Genomic DNA, 13,716 nt, shown 5'->3' with positions numbered 1-13,716 from the left:
ATAGTATGTTTGAACTGACTCTTGTATGTTTTATTGTTCTAGAAATAGAGTGTAGTAAACCTCTAAACTATACCTATTATAGTTTACTAGTAAAGTTGTTTGAACGACTGATCATGATTGTACACCTTTGCTACCCCAAGGTATTGAACTGTTGGAAACACTTTTATATCTATACACATATACATAATATATAACTAAGATTTAAATGACCCTCGGACAAACAACCGATACCCTAAGTCCACAACCAAACAAGGAACAAGAAATAAAGCGAGTTATCAGTCCTAAGCCCTTTCAACCTTATTTATATAACTATATCTATATAGACATGATTTTGACAATATATAAGTTTAAAAGAGTTTGATAAAGAGTTTAGCATATAAAAGAGATTTAACCATTTGAATGGTTTATAGATGACTTGATGTCAATTTATAAAATGTTTTGAAATATTTTGTTTGGTAACACAGCTTTGAAGTATATGAAATCCACTTGTTAGTTAGTTATTAATCACATGCGATTGATACAATAACTATAATGTTTTCTACTTGTATTCCCCCCTCCCCCCCCCCATAAAAGCATTTAAAATCATTTAAAAGGTAAGTTTAGGGGTATGAACTCACCTGTAGTGAGTGATTCGAATGCAAAATCGATGTAGGATGTTGAGTGTTAAGTGAAGTCTCGAGCACAAACGGATCCTATTATGCATATAATGATACATATATGTATATAATTAGTGTATATAACTACTAATCATGCTAGGTAACAACCTTAAGGACTAGGAATCACTTGGAATGAAGTGTTACAATCACATATGATTGTATAAAGGGTGTTCACGGCCACACCTTTGGTGTTTACTACCATAGGGTAAGTTTACGTCCCAATGTGCATGACCTTAAGAGGTGTTTACGGTCCTATCTAGCATCTATTAAGTTTTCACGGTCCTATGCTTGGATTCAAGAAGATATTATGGCCAAAACATGCACCAAACAAGGGTTTACAGCCATAAAAGGAGTTTACGGCTGTAAACTCTTGATGTTCTTGCACTAGAGGATGTTTCGAGGTTAGGAAATCAAGTGATTCACATGTTTAAATAGATGATAGAAGAGATACCCACACTTTGAAGGTGCTTAAGGAGTTCACAGACCAAGAAAAAGTGTGTGTTCTTGGTGTAAATGACGAAGATTTGAAGATCTAAACCAAAAGAGATGAATTCATGGATGAAATCATGGGGTTTTACTAGATCAAGAAGGATATCAACTAATAGATGGAAGAATCACTTACAAATTTCACGAGAATGGAAGTGTTCTTGATGATACTTGAGAGAGAAATGAGTGTTCTTGGCTTGGAAGTGTGAGAAGTGAAGAAAAATGAAGGAATATCATCTTTAAGGGTGGAGTTCATGGCCAAACAAGAGCTTACGCCCGTAAGCTCTATTTTATGACCGTAAACTCCATATAATGGAGTTTTCCGGCTTGAATGTTGCATAAAGAACTCTAGTAGATACATCCTAACACCCAATCCTTGAATGTACTAGGCTTAAAACACTCAAACAGACCATTAACAATGCTAAAAGATAGCATAAACAAGTCTGACTTTTGTTTGAATTGAATGGTTTTATAAGATAGAAATTTCGGGTTATCACAGAAGTGACCCTCTGCTAATGCTTTAGCTACTGACCAAAGGGTGTTGTAACTAAAGATATGAAGGGATTAGGAAGGTGCTGATCTTAGAAGAAGATGCGAAGTTTAGAAGAAATTGACTTTTGTTTTGTCTTTTAGTTATTGCAGTTAATATTTTCTAAAATGTAATGATTGTTGGATAATGAATAGATTACTCAGTCATTTCACTATCTTTTTGCAAAACTTATTTATGTTTTTTCCATCCTTTTGTGTCTATAAAAAGGGAACCGGGATATAGTTCTCCTTACACCTTTCCTAGCAACCTTGCTAGACATCTACTCAATATATGATTGTTCTTTGTAAATTTCAATATGTTCATTTACTTATGTTTCTGATCTTTCATTATTGTATTTATATCAGCTGATAAGCTATTACTTCCCCACTTACTTTAGTCATTTAACTTAGAGCATTTTACTGGTTTTATCAAACTAAGTGTTATATAACTTAATTTTGGTAATGACACTTATCGTTTTGATTCACCAACTATCCCACTACATATAGTTTCTTTCAACTAGTATAAGTGAACAAAAACCTCGTATAAATCCTATTTCAATTCTTTACGGAAACAGAACAAATATGAGATTTGTAATGAGCTCATAACCAAACTGCAACATGAGACCTCTGCACCACTAAAAGTGGTGCGCTAAAATTCCACACCAACGTTTTATCAACGTTGTGGGTTAAATAGAGTAGAAATGCCAACATCCAAATTCAACTCGCCAGGTGATAGTTGTAGATAGCAACCGGTGGCGGGATGTCTACCTGTATAAGTATATGTCACACCCCCGAACCGTCAGAAAACAACAACGGAAACGTCCGGGGGCGGGTGACGTCATACATAGTATCACAACAATCGTATCATAGCAATCAAAGTAAACACAACCATTACATTATGATATGAATATTTACATCTGTTTTGAAACCATGGTTTGTATACATCGGTATAAGAAAAAGATAAAGACGAAACTCCAAAATGCTCCATCTTCTCCAAAAGCTGGCAAGGCACATGTCTAACATTGTCCTGAGAATACAAGCGGTTTTGAAAACGTATCAGCATAAAGTTGGTGAGTTCATAAGCATGTTTTTGAATTGGAAACTAGTCACTGAATTTGTACAAATGGTTTCTTTTCATTATAAGTAAAATGTCATTTGTATCGAAAACCATTGCTATCAAGTTATGAGATATGTATGCATGTTTTCCAAGAAAATCCAATATTTTCTACCATGTTTGTTTATCATTGCATAAAGATATGTTCGTTTGAAAACCCTGGCTACCACCAATATTTAATGTATGTTCTGTTTGGAAACCCTGGCTACCACCAGTAATTAATGTATGTTCTGTTTGAAAACCCTGGCTACCACCAGTAAGTAATGTATGTTCTGTTTGAAAACCCTGGCTACCCCCAGTACGTAATGTATGTTATGTTTGAAAACCCTGGCTACCACCAGTATGTACTCTAAGATTTGCTTGAAAACCCTGGATACCACCAGTATGTATAGTAGTTTTATTACAAATAAAACTAAAGATTGTATCCCTGGAATACCCTCTAGTAAGTAGATAGGTAATTTTATTAATTAAAATAAAACTATGGAAGAAAGAAATCCCGTAAACAAGGGTTAGTTTATACTATTGTGGGTTCATATAACCATACTAATGTGACTGATGACCTCTTTGACGTTTCTTCAGGCGTCGTACGATTACAAAATTTATCACCCCAGGCCTGCCCGCCTAACTGTAGCTAACAGTTCAGGTGTGGGATTGTCAGCCCCGAATAGATCTATTCACAAATTCCACGCTCTCCCTCCAGCTTACTATGGTTATACTAACGGAGAGGATTTAGTGGTACCTCGAAGGGCATAACAAAGATAAGTCTCAAAATCTTGTATCAACTAGTTTACGTGTTGTTCGGTTGTTCTCGAGTTCGAAATCGTTGTATACGTTGTAGAGTATAAATAATTATACACAAAGTAATTATTTAGTAAGATACTCTTGTTATCTGTATGAATAAACTAAATCTGTCATAGTTTATATGTTTGACTTTGCATGGAGTTTGATTATGTAAAACCGGTAATGAAATCCCCAAACTATACCTATTATAGTTTGACTGGTAAGTTGTGTTCATGTACTGTTCTGAAAACTATGCAATTATGTTTAGAAAATGTCCCTTATGCTCCGCATTTTACAAAAGGGATAAAGAATCTAAATGTTTAACGTAAAACCATTGTAATTGCATCAGTTTTTAAGTTGTGAAAACTTTTATGCTTGGCTTGTATTCCCCCCCCCCCCTTAAAACGTTATAAAAACTTATAAAAGCGTAGGGTATGAACTCACTCTGGAGGATGTTTCGAAGGTAGATTCACGTAAGGACGAGAAGTTCCATGAATGAATTATCGGAACACAACGAGTCCTAAATGACATATAGAGACATATATAGCCTTACATATAGTGTTTATAAGCCATTATATGCAAGTAACTCCCTTAGGGACTAGGAAACACTTGAATCAAGTGTTGGAATCACATGTGATTCATCTAAGGGAAGTGTGCGGCTCATATGAAGTGTGTGCGGCCAGGTGACGTGTGCGGCCGCATACTCCCTAAGAATGTGCCAAAAATCGAGTTTCCAATGCCAGGGAATGATCTAGGGTGATGTTTTGGCCGGTACAACGCTAGAATGGGTGTTTAAGATCATTTTATGCCCAAAAGAAGTGTGTGTGGCCACACATAGCTTGTGCGGCCGTACACTCTTGAAGGTCATCCGAAATGGATGTTTTTATGGATCACACTCAAAGATAAGTCTTGCTAATAAGTTGTATCAAGGATCTAGGGATGAATGCTTACTTGTTTTGATGATTTAAGGGGATATCTTGGGGGTTCTTAAGAGAAAATGGGTTCCAAGCTTGAAAGAGTGAGAAAAGGGGTGTGAGGTCAGCCAAAGGTCCTATATATAGGTTTGAGTGTGATGCTGTAGGGTGTACGGTTGGGTGTGTGTGGCTGGGGGTGTACGGTTGGGTGTGCGGCCGTACACACCTCTCATGAGGGTGTATGGCCCGGTTTTGCTTCTATATGACGTGTTGACTCATTCCTGATCTCATTTCCGGTTGTACTCAAGCTTAGAACACTTAAACGAACCCTTAAACGACGTTAAAAGGTAACATAATCGAGTTTAATATTGAGAGAATTTACCAATCTTTACAGACTAAAAGTTTCGGGTTGTCACAATATATACCACCGATCTTATACATTGTGTTCCACATTCCAAAAGGATTAATGGTTATAATGCAGAGAGGGTTTTTACTAAGATATAGAGTCTTAGTGTAGTGATAAACATAGCCCATATAGCTTAGGAAATGAACCTAGCTCCTATGGCTTTTAGAAGCGAACATAGCTCATACAAGAAACTTGTGTGTGTTGGATCCTAACAATATGTCTAGACATCCTAATCTTACACTTTCCATTAGAATTTCTTTGAGCACCTATAATTCTTTGATGTTCATAAATGATTTTGATTGAAATCTTTTAGTATTTGAGATTCGTAAAACTTAACGTATTTCTAAATTGTATTGTCTGTTGTGACAAAATCTGGGCAGCATAACGACTGCTTTTATAACATTTTTTTAGGTTTCAACCAACGTGAAACCAAAAATTTATATAATAAGTTACATAATTGATACAATACATAATTTCATAGATAACGATTCTTAAAATCCGGAAATCAATTATGTTATGATATTTGACAAGTTTCATAATTTAGTAAAAATGATTTATATTTTTATAATATTTATAAAATATAATAAAAACGTTTTTAAACTCATTTTTACATAACTTCATAATTAATTGTTGATTTTTGGTATTCTACAGCTAATTATCATGTAAGTGTTCAAACTTTGTTTTTCAATCAATTTAGGAAATGTATTTTCTTTTTGTACATAATTATGTTGAATAACAACTTTGGTTATAAGTTTAATGTCTTTTCACACTTTCTTAACATATTTGTGCATGCATACAACAAAGATTAAAATTTTATGATGCATTTTAATGTATGGAAACTTGAAAATCATTAAAAGATCAATAAATATCCATGTATTTTCCCAAAACCATAATAAAAATTATGATAGGATTATACCTGAATGATGCATCATATTCTAATACTACCCACAACTAATAAATTATTTTACCCATACTTTTAAATAATTACATTCATAAAATTTACATTCCGTGGGGGTGTTTTGGTGTGGTGATCAACAGTAGAAAGGGGAAGGTGGAGGGTTGTTGTCCTCATAGTGATGAAAACATCACCTCTGGTGGGAGGTGTCTTACCGAAATTAAGAAGAAAAAAGGAGAGAGAGAGATATGGCTGGAAAATCAAAAAGTAATCATTGACTTTTTGGTAAGATATTTTGGGTAATAAACATGTGCAATGTACTTTTGCTTTGTAATCCCGTTTTTCGATTCTCGTGTTAATGAATTTTGACATGTAATTTTTTTTCTAAAATTTTCTGCTTATTTTCTTGGTCGTGTTGGTTTCAAAAATGCAAACGGAATTCAATTCCGATATTCGAAACTTTGGGAAATAACATTTAAAGTATCGCGATTTTTTTATTCCGATTCGATAGATTTTACAAATTCGGTTTTTCTCGAGATTAAAAATGCCATAAAAATGAAATCAAATAATAGACCACAATATTAGTTCAAAAACCTGATCAAAAACAATTTACAAGGTTCGTAGTTATTTCAAACGAAGCAATGCAAAGTTCGTATAAAAATCAGATAAATACTAATTTAATAATTTGAAAGATGTATAACTTCTTCATACGATCTCCCTTTTGGATGTTTTTTATAACTACAGAATCAGGTGAGCATAAGCTATTCAAATAACTTATCAATAGCTCTCAAATATGATTAATACAAAAAATTTGTATTTAGGGCATTCATTAATACTCATTTTGTGAATTGTTTTCCAATAGTTAATGACTGGCAAACTTAAGAAATTTCAAGGTATTTGTTATGCAATTTTAAGTATAATGACTTCAATTGCACTAAAAAACAAGAAATACTACACAATAGGTCCATTTTACAGAGGTGTTTAGATGGTTTGACCGACGAACTTTGACCTGTTGTTACCAGCTGTTACATCAATCCATTTGATAAAGAACGATCTACCCGAATTATGTGTGGGGAAAAAAGTGAGTATACTCGATGTAAAACACAACTCTACCATGTAGCTAAAGCATTTGTGTGTGTTTGTGTATAACCTAGCTAATTAACATCTAATGATGGTTACATAATTTTGAGAAATTTCATTAAATGAACAAGGTTAAGTGGTGTCACATTTTCGGCCTCACTTTCTTTTTCCCTGATTGTGTTGCCATTTGATCACGAATTCCTTTTTGGGATTCAAAAAGATACTCATGAATTTCATCAAAATAAGGTGCAGTCGCACTTCTTACGTCTTTAATCCACTTTTTTACTTTCTTGTAAGGGCTTAATATCTGATGGTAATCCTCCTCATTCAAAAGCTATGCACAAAAACTATTTAGTTACAATTAACAGAACACAACTGAAGCTTTTTGTAACATGCTGTAGAGTTTAAATTATAATATTACCTCAAGTTGCATGACTTCACACGCTAAACTGAGATCTGCAATTGATGGTTGGGAGATTCCACCCAAAAACGTTCCATCTTTTAACCAAACATTTTCTAATTCGGACAAAGATTTCAGGAGTATCTCTTCAGCTTGAATGACTATCTGAAGGAATGAACGAAGGCCATTTAGTGGTGCCAAGATAGTGGTGTATACAAGTCCAGCTGAAAACCAAATTATGATTTAAAATCTTATCTTTTGCCAACAATTTGCAATAATATTATGAAAAGACTATCTATGTGTTTGGCTTAGCTTTTCACAGCCAAAAGTCCTTTTTGTAAAAGAAAAAAAAACAAAAAGATGTTTGGTAAACTAGTAACTTTTTGAGTTCTAATACAAGGAAAAGCAACTTTTCGGAAAAGCCAGAAAATCCTGACTTTTTGTAACTTTTTGGAAAAGAACTTTTGAGCTTTTAAAAGCTAAGCCAAACACGCCCTATGTATCACCTGCACCACGACGTAAATGAGAATGATGCCAATCTAAAATGGAATGGATCTTAGCTCTTTTTTGTGGATCACCAGGATACCTGTTCATGAAATAAGCTTATATATTTATTCATGGAGCTAAGTGAAGTTTAAGAAGAAAACATACTCACCAGTGGCTAGCCACTCCAGGAAATGAACAACTTAAGTAGATAAGGATCGCATGACTACAAATCAAAACATAAAACAAACGAATCGATAGATAGATAGATAGATAGATAGATATTGAGGAGTTGAATATATATATCATGAGGAGATGCAAAAAGAACCTTTCAATCAACTTCAAATGTCCATCAACTATTGCTGGAATTTGGCGCATGGGAGTTATTGCTACATAAAACAAGATCGATTTGTCAGGTTCTTAAATCACTTATCTTGATACAAACTACTTATGTTAATGAATGCAAAAGTTGTCAAATTAACAAACCTCCATATTCTTGGGAGAATTGCTGGCCTTTCAAGACCTCCACGTGAATTTCCTCAAAATCTATCATGTTTATCCTTCAAATAACATCAAAAAGGTCAACAAGAAGATTATTGGATAAAGAATCTATTCAACAGTTAATAAACCCCACGCAAACCAACATATATTTATTTACAGATACACAAGTAAACATAAAACAAATTACTGAAATTAACTAACAATGCAAATCAAAAGTATTATAGAACGTATAGCTTTCAAACAGAAGTTAAAGAAAAAAAAACTAATTCAATTTGCGCAAATAAATACCAAAAAAAGGGTTTTTAGTCTAGTAGAATGTCAGTCAAACTAATGAAATAAGAAACTAGTCTAGAAATACAACCCAACATGTTTGACTCATCTTAAAATGGGTCACTTCAATACTTGTGGTCAATCACAATTCAAGAACGAAATGGCTGGTATTTACTAAACTATCGAGGAATTGAAGATGATAGAAAGAGCATTTACAAACAGTAATTAGCAGAAAAGATGAGGATAGAAGATAAATTGATTACTTGCAGAAGATGAGAACTGCACGAGATGGTTCAGAAATTCTATGACCATATACTTTCAGCACCATGTTAATTAGATTCTCTCTTTCTCAGGAATATTCAATTAATGGCGCATGCACAGATCAAATCTTTGGAGTTTGAAGTATTGAAGTTGAGGAAGCTGATTAAATAGTGAATATGCATAACTTTGACAAGATCTTTGATATCTTATGTGCTAGAGACACGACACCCATGCGTCCATGTTCTCACAACTCACAAGAGTGTAGAGGAAGTATAATATATGCATTGGAACTTGGGATTCATTCTTCAAGAAATGGATACTCTTATTACTTATTAAGGAAAAATATTATCATTACTAAGATTTCCCTCAGTTTGTGATTTAATATTTGAGTCGACAATTAGGAATGAAAAGTAAAACTTGCAATTTTGGTGCTATACTATTGTGGATAGCAATTAACTAAAACTAAGGAACATGGTTGCTGTTAATTGATTAATACGTATAGGTTTGTTTGCTTCAATTCCGAATTTCCGATAGAATTTATGGTTCGTGAGTTAAAGGGATTTTTGGTAAACCTCTTAATGGTATCTGAATCGTTTCATATAAAGGCAGCCTCTGAATCCTTAAGCATTCAGGACGTGTTTAAGCCTCTATAAACTATTCATTTGTCTTCCTACATAGCAATTTAACAAAAAAAAAATGTGAATTAAATTATAGTTCCAAAGTTGTTTTTGTTAGAAGGCTAAAATGGTAATTTTGCTCATTCAACATATCCGGGTAGAAACTTTACCAAACATCACTTAATCATTCATACATCTTAGTGGTTCAACACTGAATCATTCCGTTTGTAGACACTTAGTTATTGTTTGTTATTTCTTTTTAATATGGTCATGGGTTTTTAATTTTTTATTATAGGTAAATCATTTATTGGTTTTATAACTTCTTGATACTTGATGTTTATAAAATTACATTGATGGGAATTTTGATATCCGAATCCATATTTGAAAATTCATTCTGTTAGTTATCTGAAAAACCCTTATTATGCGTCATCTCACATCTTTGACCTCACATTGTTTTTTCCAGTTTGTGTCACCATTTTCTCTCGAATTCCTTTTTGGGATTCAAAGAGATGCTCATGAACTTCATCAAAATAAGGTGCAGTTGCACTCCTTGTGTCTTCAATCCACTTTTTCACTTTCTTGTAAGGGCTTAATATCCTATTGTAATCCTTCTCACTCAAAAGCTAAACACAAACAAAAAAAGAATTAGTTACAATTAACAGACCATAACTGAAGCTTTTGTATGATTAGATTACCTCAAGTTGCATGACTTCACATGCTAAACTGAGATCTGCGATTGATGGTTGAGTGCTTCCACCCAAAAAGCTTCCATCTTTTAACCAAACATTTTCTAATTTAGACAAAGATCTCAACAGAATCTCCTCAGCTTGAATGATTATCTGAGGGTATGAACGCATGCCATTTACTGGTGCCAAGATACTGTTGAATACAAGTCCAGCTGAAAGTATATATACATATATATATATATATATATATATATATATATATATATATTTTATAAAAAAAAAAAAAGCATTCGCGATATCTGAAATATAATTTTAAAAATAAGTACTAATTAAATTAATTACTTATCACCTGCACCACGTCGAAGATATGAATGATGCCAATCTAAAATGGAATGAATCTTAGCTCTTTTGGATGGATCAACAGGATACCTATGCATGTAACCAACTAATAAATTTATGCAATTAAAATTAAAATAAATAAATAAACGACTCACCAGTGACTAGCTACTCCTGGAAACGCACAAGATAAGTAGATAAGAATCGCATGACTGAAAATCCAACATAAAACAAATGAATCGATATTGGACAGATAGTGAGGAATTGAATATCACGTAAAAGATGCAAAAAGAACCTTTCAAACAGCTTCAATTTTCCATCAACTATTGCAGGAATTTGGCGCATGGGATTTATTGCTGCATAAAACAAGAGTGGTGAGATGAAACCCTTTGCTTCAGTTAATGAATGCAGAAGGTATCATCAAACAAACCTTTATATTCAGGGGAGAAATGGTGGCCTTTCAAGACGTCTACCTGGATTTCCTCAAAATCTATCCCGTTTTTTCTTCAAATAACATCCAAAAAGGGCATGAGAGAGAGAGAGAGAGTAAAGAATCAATTTAACAATAAACAAGTCAAATTAAAAATAAAATAAAATAAAATAGTCAAATTACTGAAACTAACGAAGCAAAGGCATAGAACATAGTATTTACAACCATTCATTGACAAACCTAATTCAATTTGCACAAATTGATACAAAAGGGGTATTTTTTTTGGTTGAAATGAAAGTCAAACTAGAGAAAGAAACTAGAGTGAAAAATTCAGCAATAGTTCTAGAAATCTAAACCAAACCCAACATGAAAAGGTTACCACAATAACCTAATTGCTTCAATTCGTGTACTCACTCACAGAACAAGAACAAAATGGTGCGTATTTAACTATTCGATCCGAAAATTACAGATGGAAGATGAAAGAAAGGGCATTTGTAAATACAAGTTAATTTACTAAATTAGCGAAAAGGGGAAAGAAAAGAAGTTACTTGCAGAAGATGAGAACTGCACGAGTTGGTTCGGACATTCGATTACCATATACTTTCAGCGCCATGTTTATCTATCAGGAAACGAAGCTCGGGTCAGATCTTCGGAGTATTAAATGTCAAAGTTGAAGCTTTTTATCAAGGAAAACTACAACACAAGAACAAAATCTTTTGACTATTTTCTGTGATTATAAGACAAATATCTTTGACTATTTTCTGAGAGTATGCTTTTGATGTTTTTAGGTAAGTAGTATTTATTTTAAAATAAAAAGAGAAATTTGCTAATTTAGTAAAAACGTTAATAATTTAGTAAAAAAATAGCAAAAAAAGAAAATTACACAAAGTAACCACAAAAATCATAGACGGCTAACGTCTATCTACGATGTTGTGTTAGAATGAGTTCTTAGTTCCCTGTTGTTTAGCCATCTCCTATTTGGGGGAGTCTATCTGCAATTTAATTTGGTGAGTCCTCTGTTATTTCCTAATCATCCATATTTTATTTGCTCTAGATCCAGAATATAAAATATATATATATAATTTTCACCAAATCACAGATGGATGTTCCCTATATGCTTCACATCCCATATGCGATTTGTCGGTGTAATTTTTTTTAAATAATTAGAGTTGACTACAAATTTGTTAAAATTAACTATGAATTCGTAACATTTGTTTATTTCAAAATATTCAAAACTTACTTAAATATAGTTTTACCGAATAATTTTTCATTCATTTTTGATTAAATAAAAGGGCCCTAAATAAAATGATAATTAGATATGTCTATTATATATATTAGATGTGTGTCCGTGCAAAACGGTGATAATAAATAGATTTCTTAACGAATAGTTTCATACGGTGAAATATTTATTAGATTTAATTATTAATTATTGCATAATAAATATTTACCACTTTTAAATAATATATATATATATATATATATATATATATATATATATATATATATATATATATATACCTTATATTTATATTGTATGTTAATAATATTGATGTAAATAAATTAATATTGATGTTTAGTTTAAGAAACATAAATTAATTTATATACATATGAATTTAGTATTTTAAAATTTTATTTTGCTTCAAATTAAATTTCTTAATTACTTTCCTAATTCAAGTCTTCAAATTTTTGACAAGTATTAATGAATTATTTATGCATGATTAACTTGTACAAAATGTTTTGTAATTTTCACATTTTAAAATTTAAGATATGATCAATATGCTTTATAATATAGCATAAGATATATTTTTTTTTATCAATTACCCAATTAGCAACAACCTTTACTAAGAGCTAATCCATTTGTTTCTTTTATTTTTATTTTTTCAAATTATCAAAACAAAAAGAAAGTTACTCAAACATTAGATCAATTTGTAAAAAATGCATCTTTACCCGTTGGTTAAGCCTTTTGCTTAAAATCTGTGCAAATAGAACCTTTTGCAAGATAGATACAAACACAAATATGATCAAAAACCTTTTACTCAACAATTGGTAACTTTATACATAAACAATATATAATGTTTTTACCAAATTAAATCGTTAAAACAGTATAAACTATCTAGTGAAATTTACTCAGTGTATGATGTTATGCAAATGCCAAATATAGTCTATTCATAGCTTCGTCCATAGTTGATCGTTGAGAATACAAGAGAGTTTTCCCAATTTTGTAACAAGAAAAATGAGGGCTTAAAAAAAAGGGCATTTATACTTCAACATGCAAATCACAAATGGGATAGGACAAAATCATAGATGAACTTTTATATGTGAATGTACAAGTCTCAATGCACAAAACACACATTAATGTATTGTACATTCATGGATGGACTAACAAAGCCGCAGATTGTGCTAATTATTTGCGATTTTGACGGTTATTTTGTGTAACTTATTAATTTTTTGCTATTTTTTACAAAGTAATTAGCATTTTTGGTTAAGTTTATAAATTTCTTTTTTAAAAATTAAACTGTCAATTTTAATATTGTTTTATTATAATTTATTATTGGATAAGAGCTTTCAAAATAATATAAAGAGTAAATTATATGAATGGTCCTTATGGTTTCGGGTAATTTGCATATTTGGTCCCTAACTTATTTTTTTAACTCAAAAGGTCTCAACTGTTTGTTTTTGTTGCGCGCTTGGTCCCTGTTTTACCTAAAATGACTATTTTGCCTATGATTTTTTAATTTATTTAAATAAACACGACCACAACCCCACTTCCATCTCACCTTACCTTATCTTACCTACCCCATCTTATTTAAATAAATTAAAAAACCAAAGGCAAAATAGTCTTTTTAGAGACCTTCCAAGTTAAAAAAAAAAAA

The 13,716-nt window shown here is 32.1% G+C and overlaps 2 protein-coding genes across 2 annotated transcripts; both read right to left on the bottom strand.

Moving 5' to 3' along the window:
* Positions 1-6,687: 6,687 nt before the first annotated feature.
* Positions 6,688-9,574, bottom strand: LOC145057818 (glutathione S-transferase T1-like). Its single transcript, XM_079005721.1, has 7 exons — positions 8,777-9,574; positions 8,229-8,302; positions 8,071-8,131; positions 7,915-7,968; positions 7,766-7,845; positions 7,281-7,483; positions 6,688-7,193 (listed from the first exon to the last, which is right to left on the bottom strand). Exons 1-7 carry the CDS (start codon positions 8,839-8,841, stop codon positions 7,002-7,004), a joined length of 729 nt encoding a protein of 242 aa, XP_078861847.1. The 5' UTR covers positions 8,842-9,574; the 3' UTR covers positions 6,688-7,001.
* A 120-nt stretch (positions 9,575-9,694) lies between these two features.
* Positions 9,695-11,814, bottom strand: LOC145057817 (glutathione S-transferase T1-like). The gene is made up of 8 exons (XM_079005720.1): positions 11,727-11,814; positions 11,392-11,462; positions 10,844-10,917; positions 10,709-10,769; positions 10,572-10,625; positions 10,427-10,506; positions 10,087-10,289; positions 9,695-10,014 (listed from the first exon to the last, which is right to left on the bottom strand). Exons 2-8 carry the CDS (start codon positions 11,454-11,456, stop codon positions 9,823-9,825), a joined length of 729 nt encoding a protein of 242 aa, XP_078861846.1. The 5' UTR covers positions 11,457-11,462; positions 11,727-11,814; the 3' UTR covers positions 9,695-9,822.
* Between the last annotated feature and the right edge of the window lie 1,902 nt (positions 11,815-13,716).

The sequence above is a fragment of the Lactuca serriola genome, chromosome 6 (assembly GCF_051521515.1).
Source record: "Lactuca serriola cultivar US96UC23 chromosome 6, Lser_US96UC23_V15, whole genome shotgun sequence".
Lineage (NCBI taxonomy): Eukaryota > Viridiplantae > Streptophyta > Magnoliopsida > Asterales > Asteraceae > Lactuca > Lactuca serriola.
This window is presented reverse-complemented; position numbering and strand designations above follow the sequence as displayed.

Excerpts from the sequence above, each read along its gene's own strand:
- LOC145057818 (XM_079005721.1), bottom strand. The coding sequence starts at position 8,841 with ATGGTGCTGAAAGTATATGGTCATAGAATTTCTGAACCATCTCGTGCA. Across the intron at positions 7,969-8,070 it reads CATTTGAAGTTGATTGAAAG|TCATGCGATCCTTATCTACT; the intron begins GTTCTTTTTGCA and ends TTTGATTTGTAG. Across the intron at positions 7,194-7,280 it reads GTGAAGTCATGCAACTTGAG|CTTTTGAATGAGGAGGATTA; the intron begins GTAATATTATAA and ends TTTTGTGCATAG.
- LOC145057817 (XM_079005720.1), bottom strand. The coding sequence starts at position 11,456 with ATGGCGCTGAAAGTATATGGTAATCGAATGTCCGAACCAACTCGTGCA. Across the intron at positions 10,290-10,426 it reads ATATCTTCGACGTGGTGCAG|CTGGACTTGTATTCAACAGT; the intron begins GTGATAAGTAAT and ends ATATACTTTCAG. Across the intron at positions 10,015-10,086 it reads GTGAAGTCATGCAACTTGAG|CTTTTGAGTGAGAAGGATTA; the intron begins GTAATCTAATCA and ends GTTTGTGTTTAG.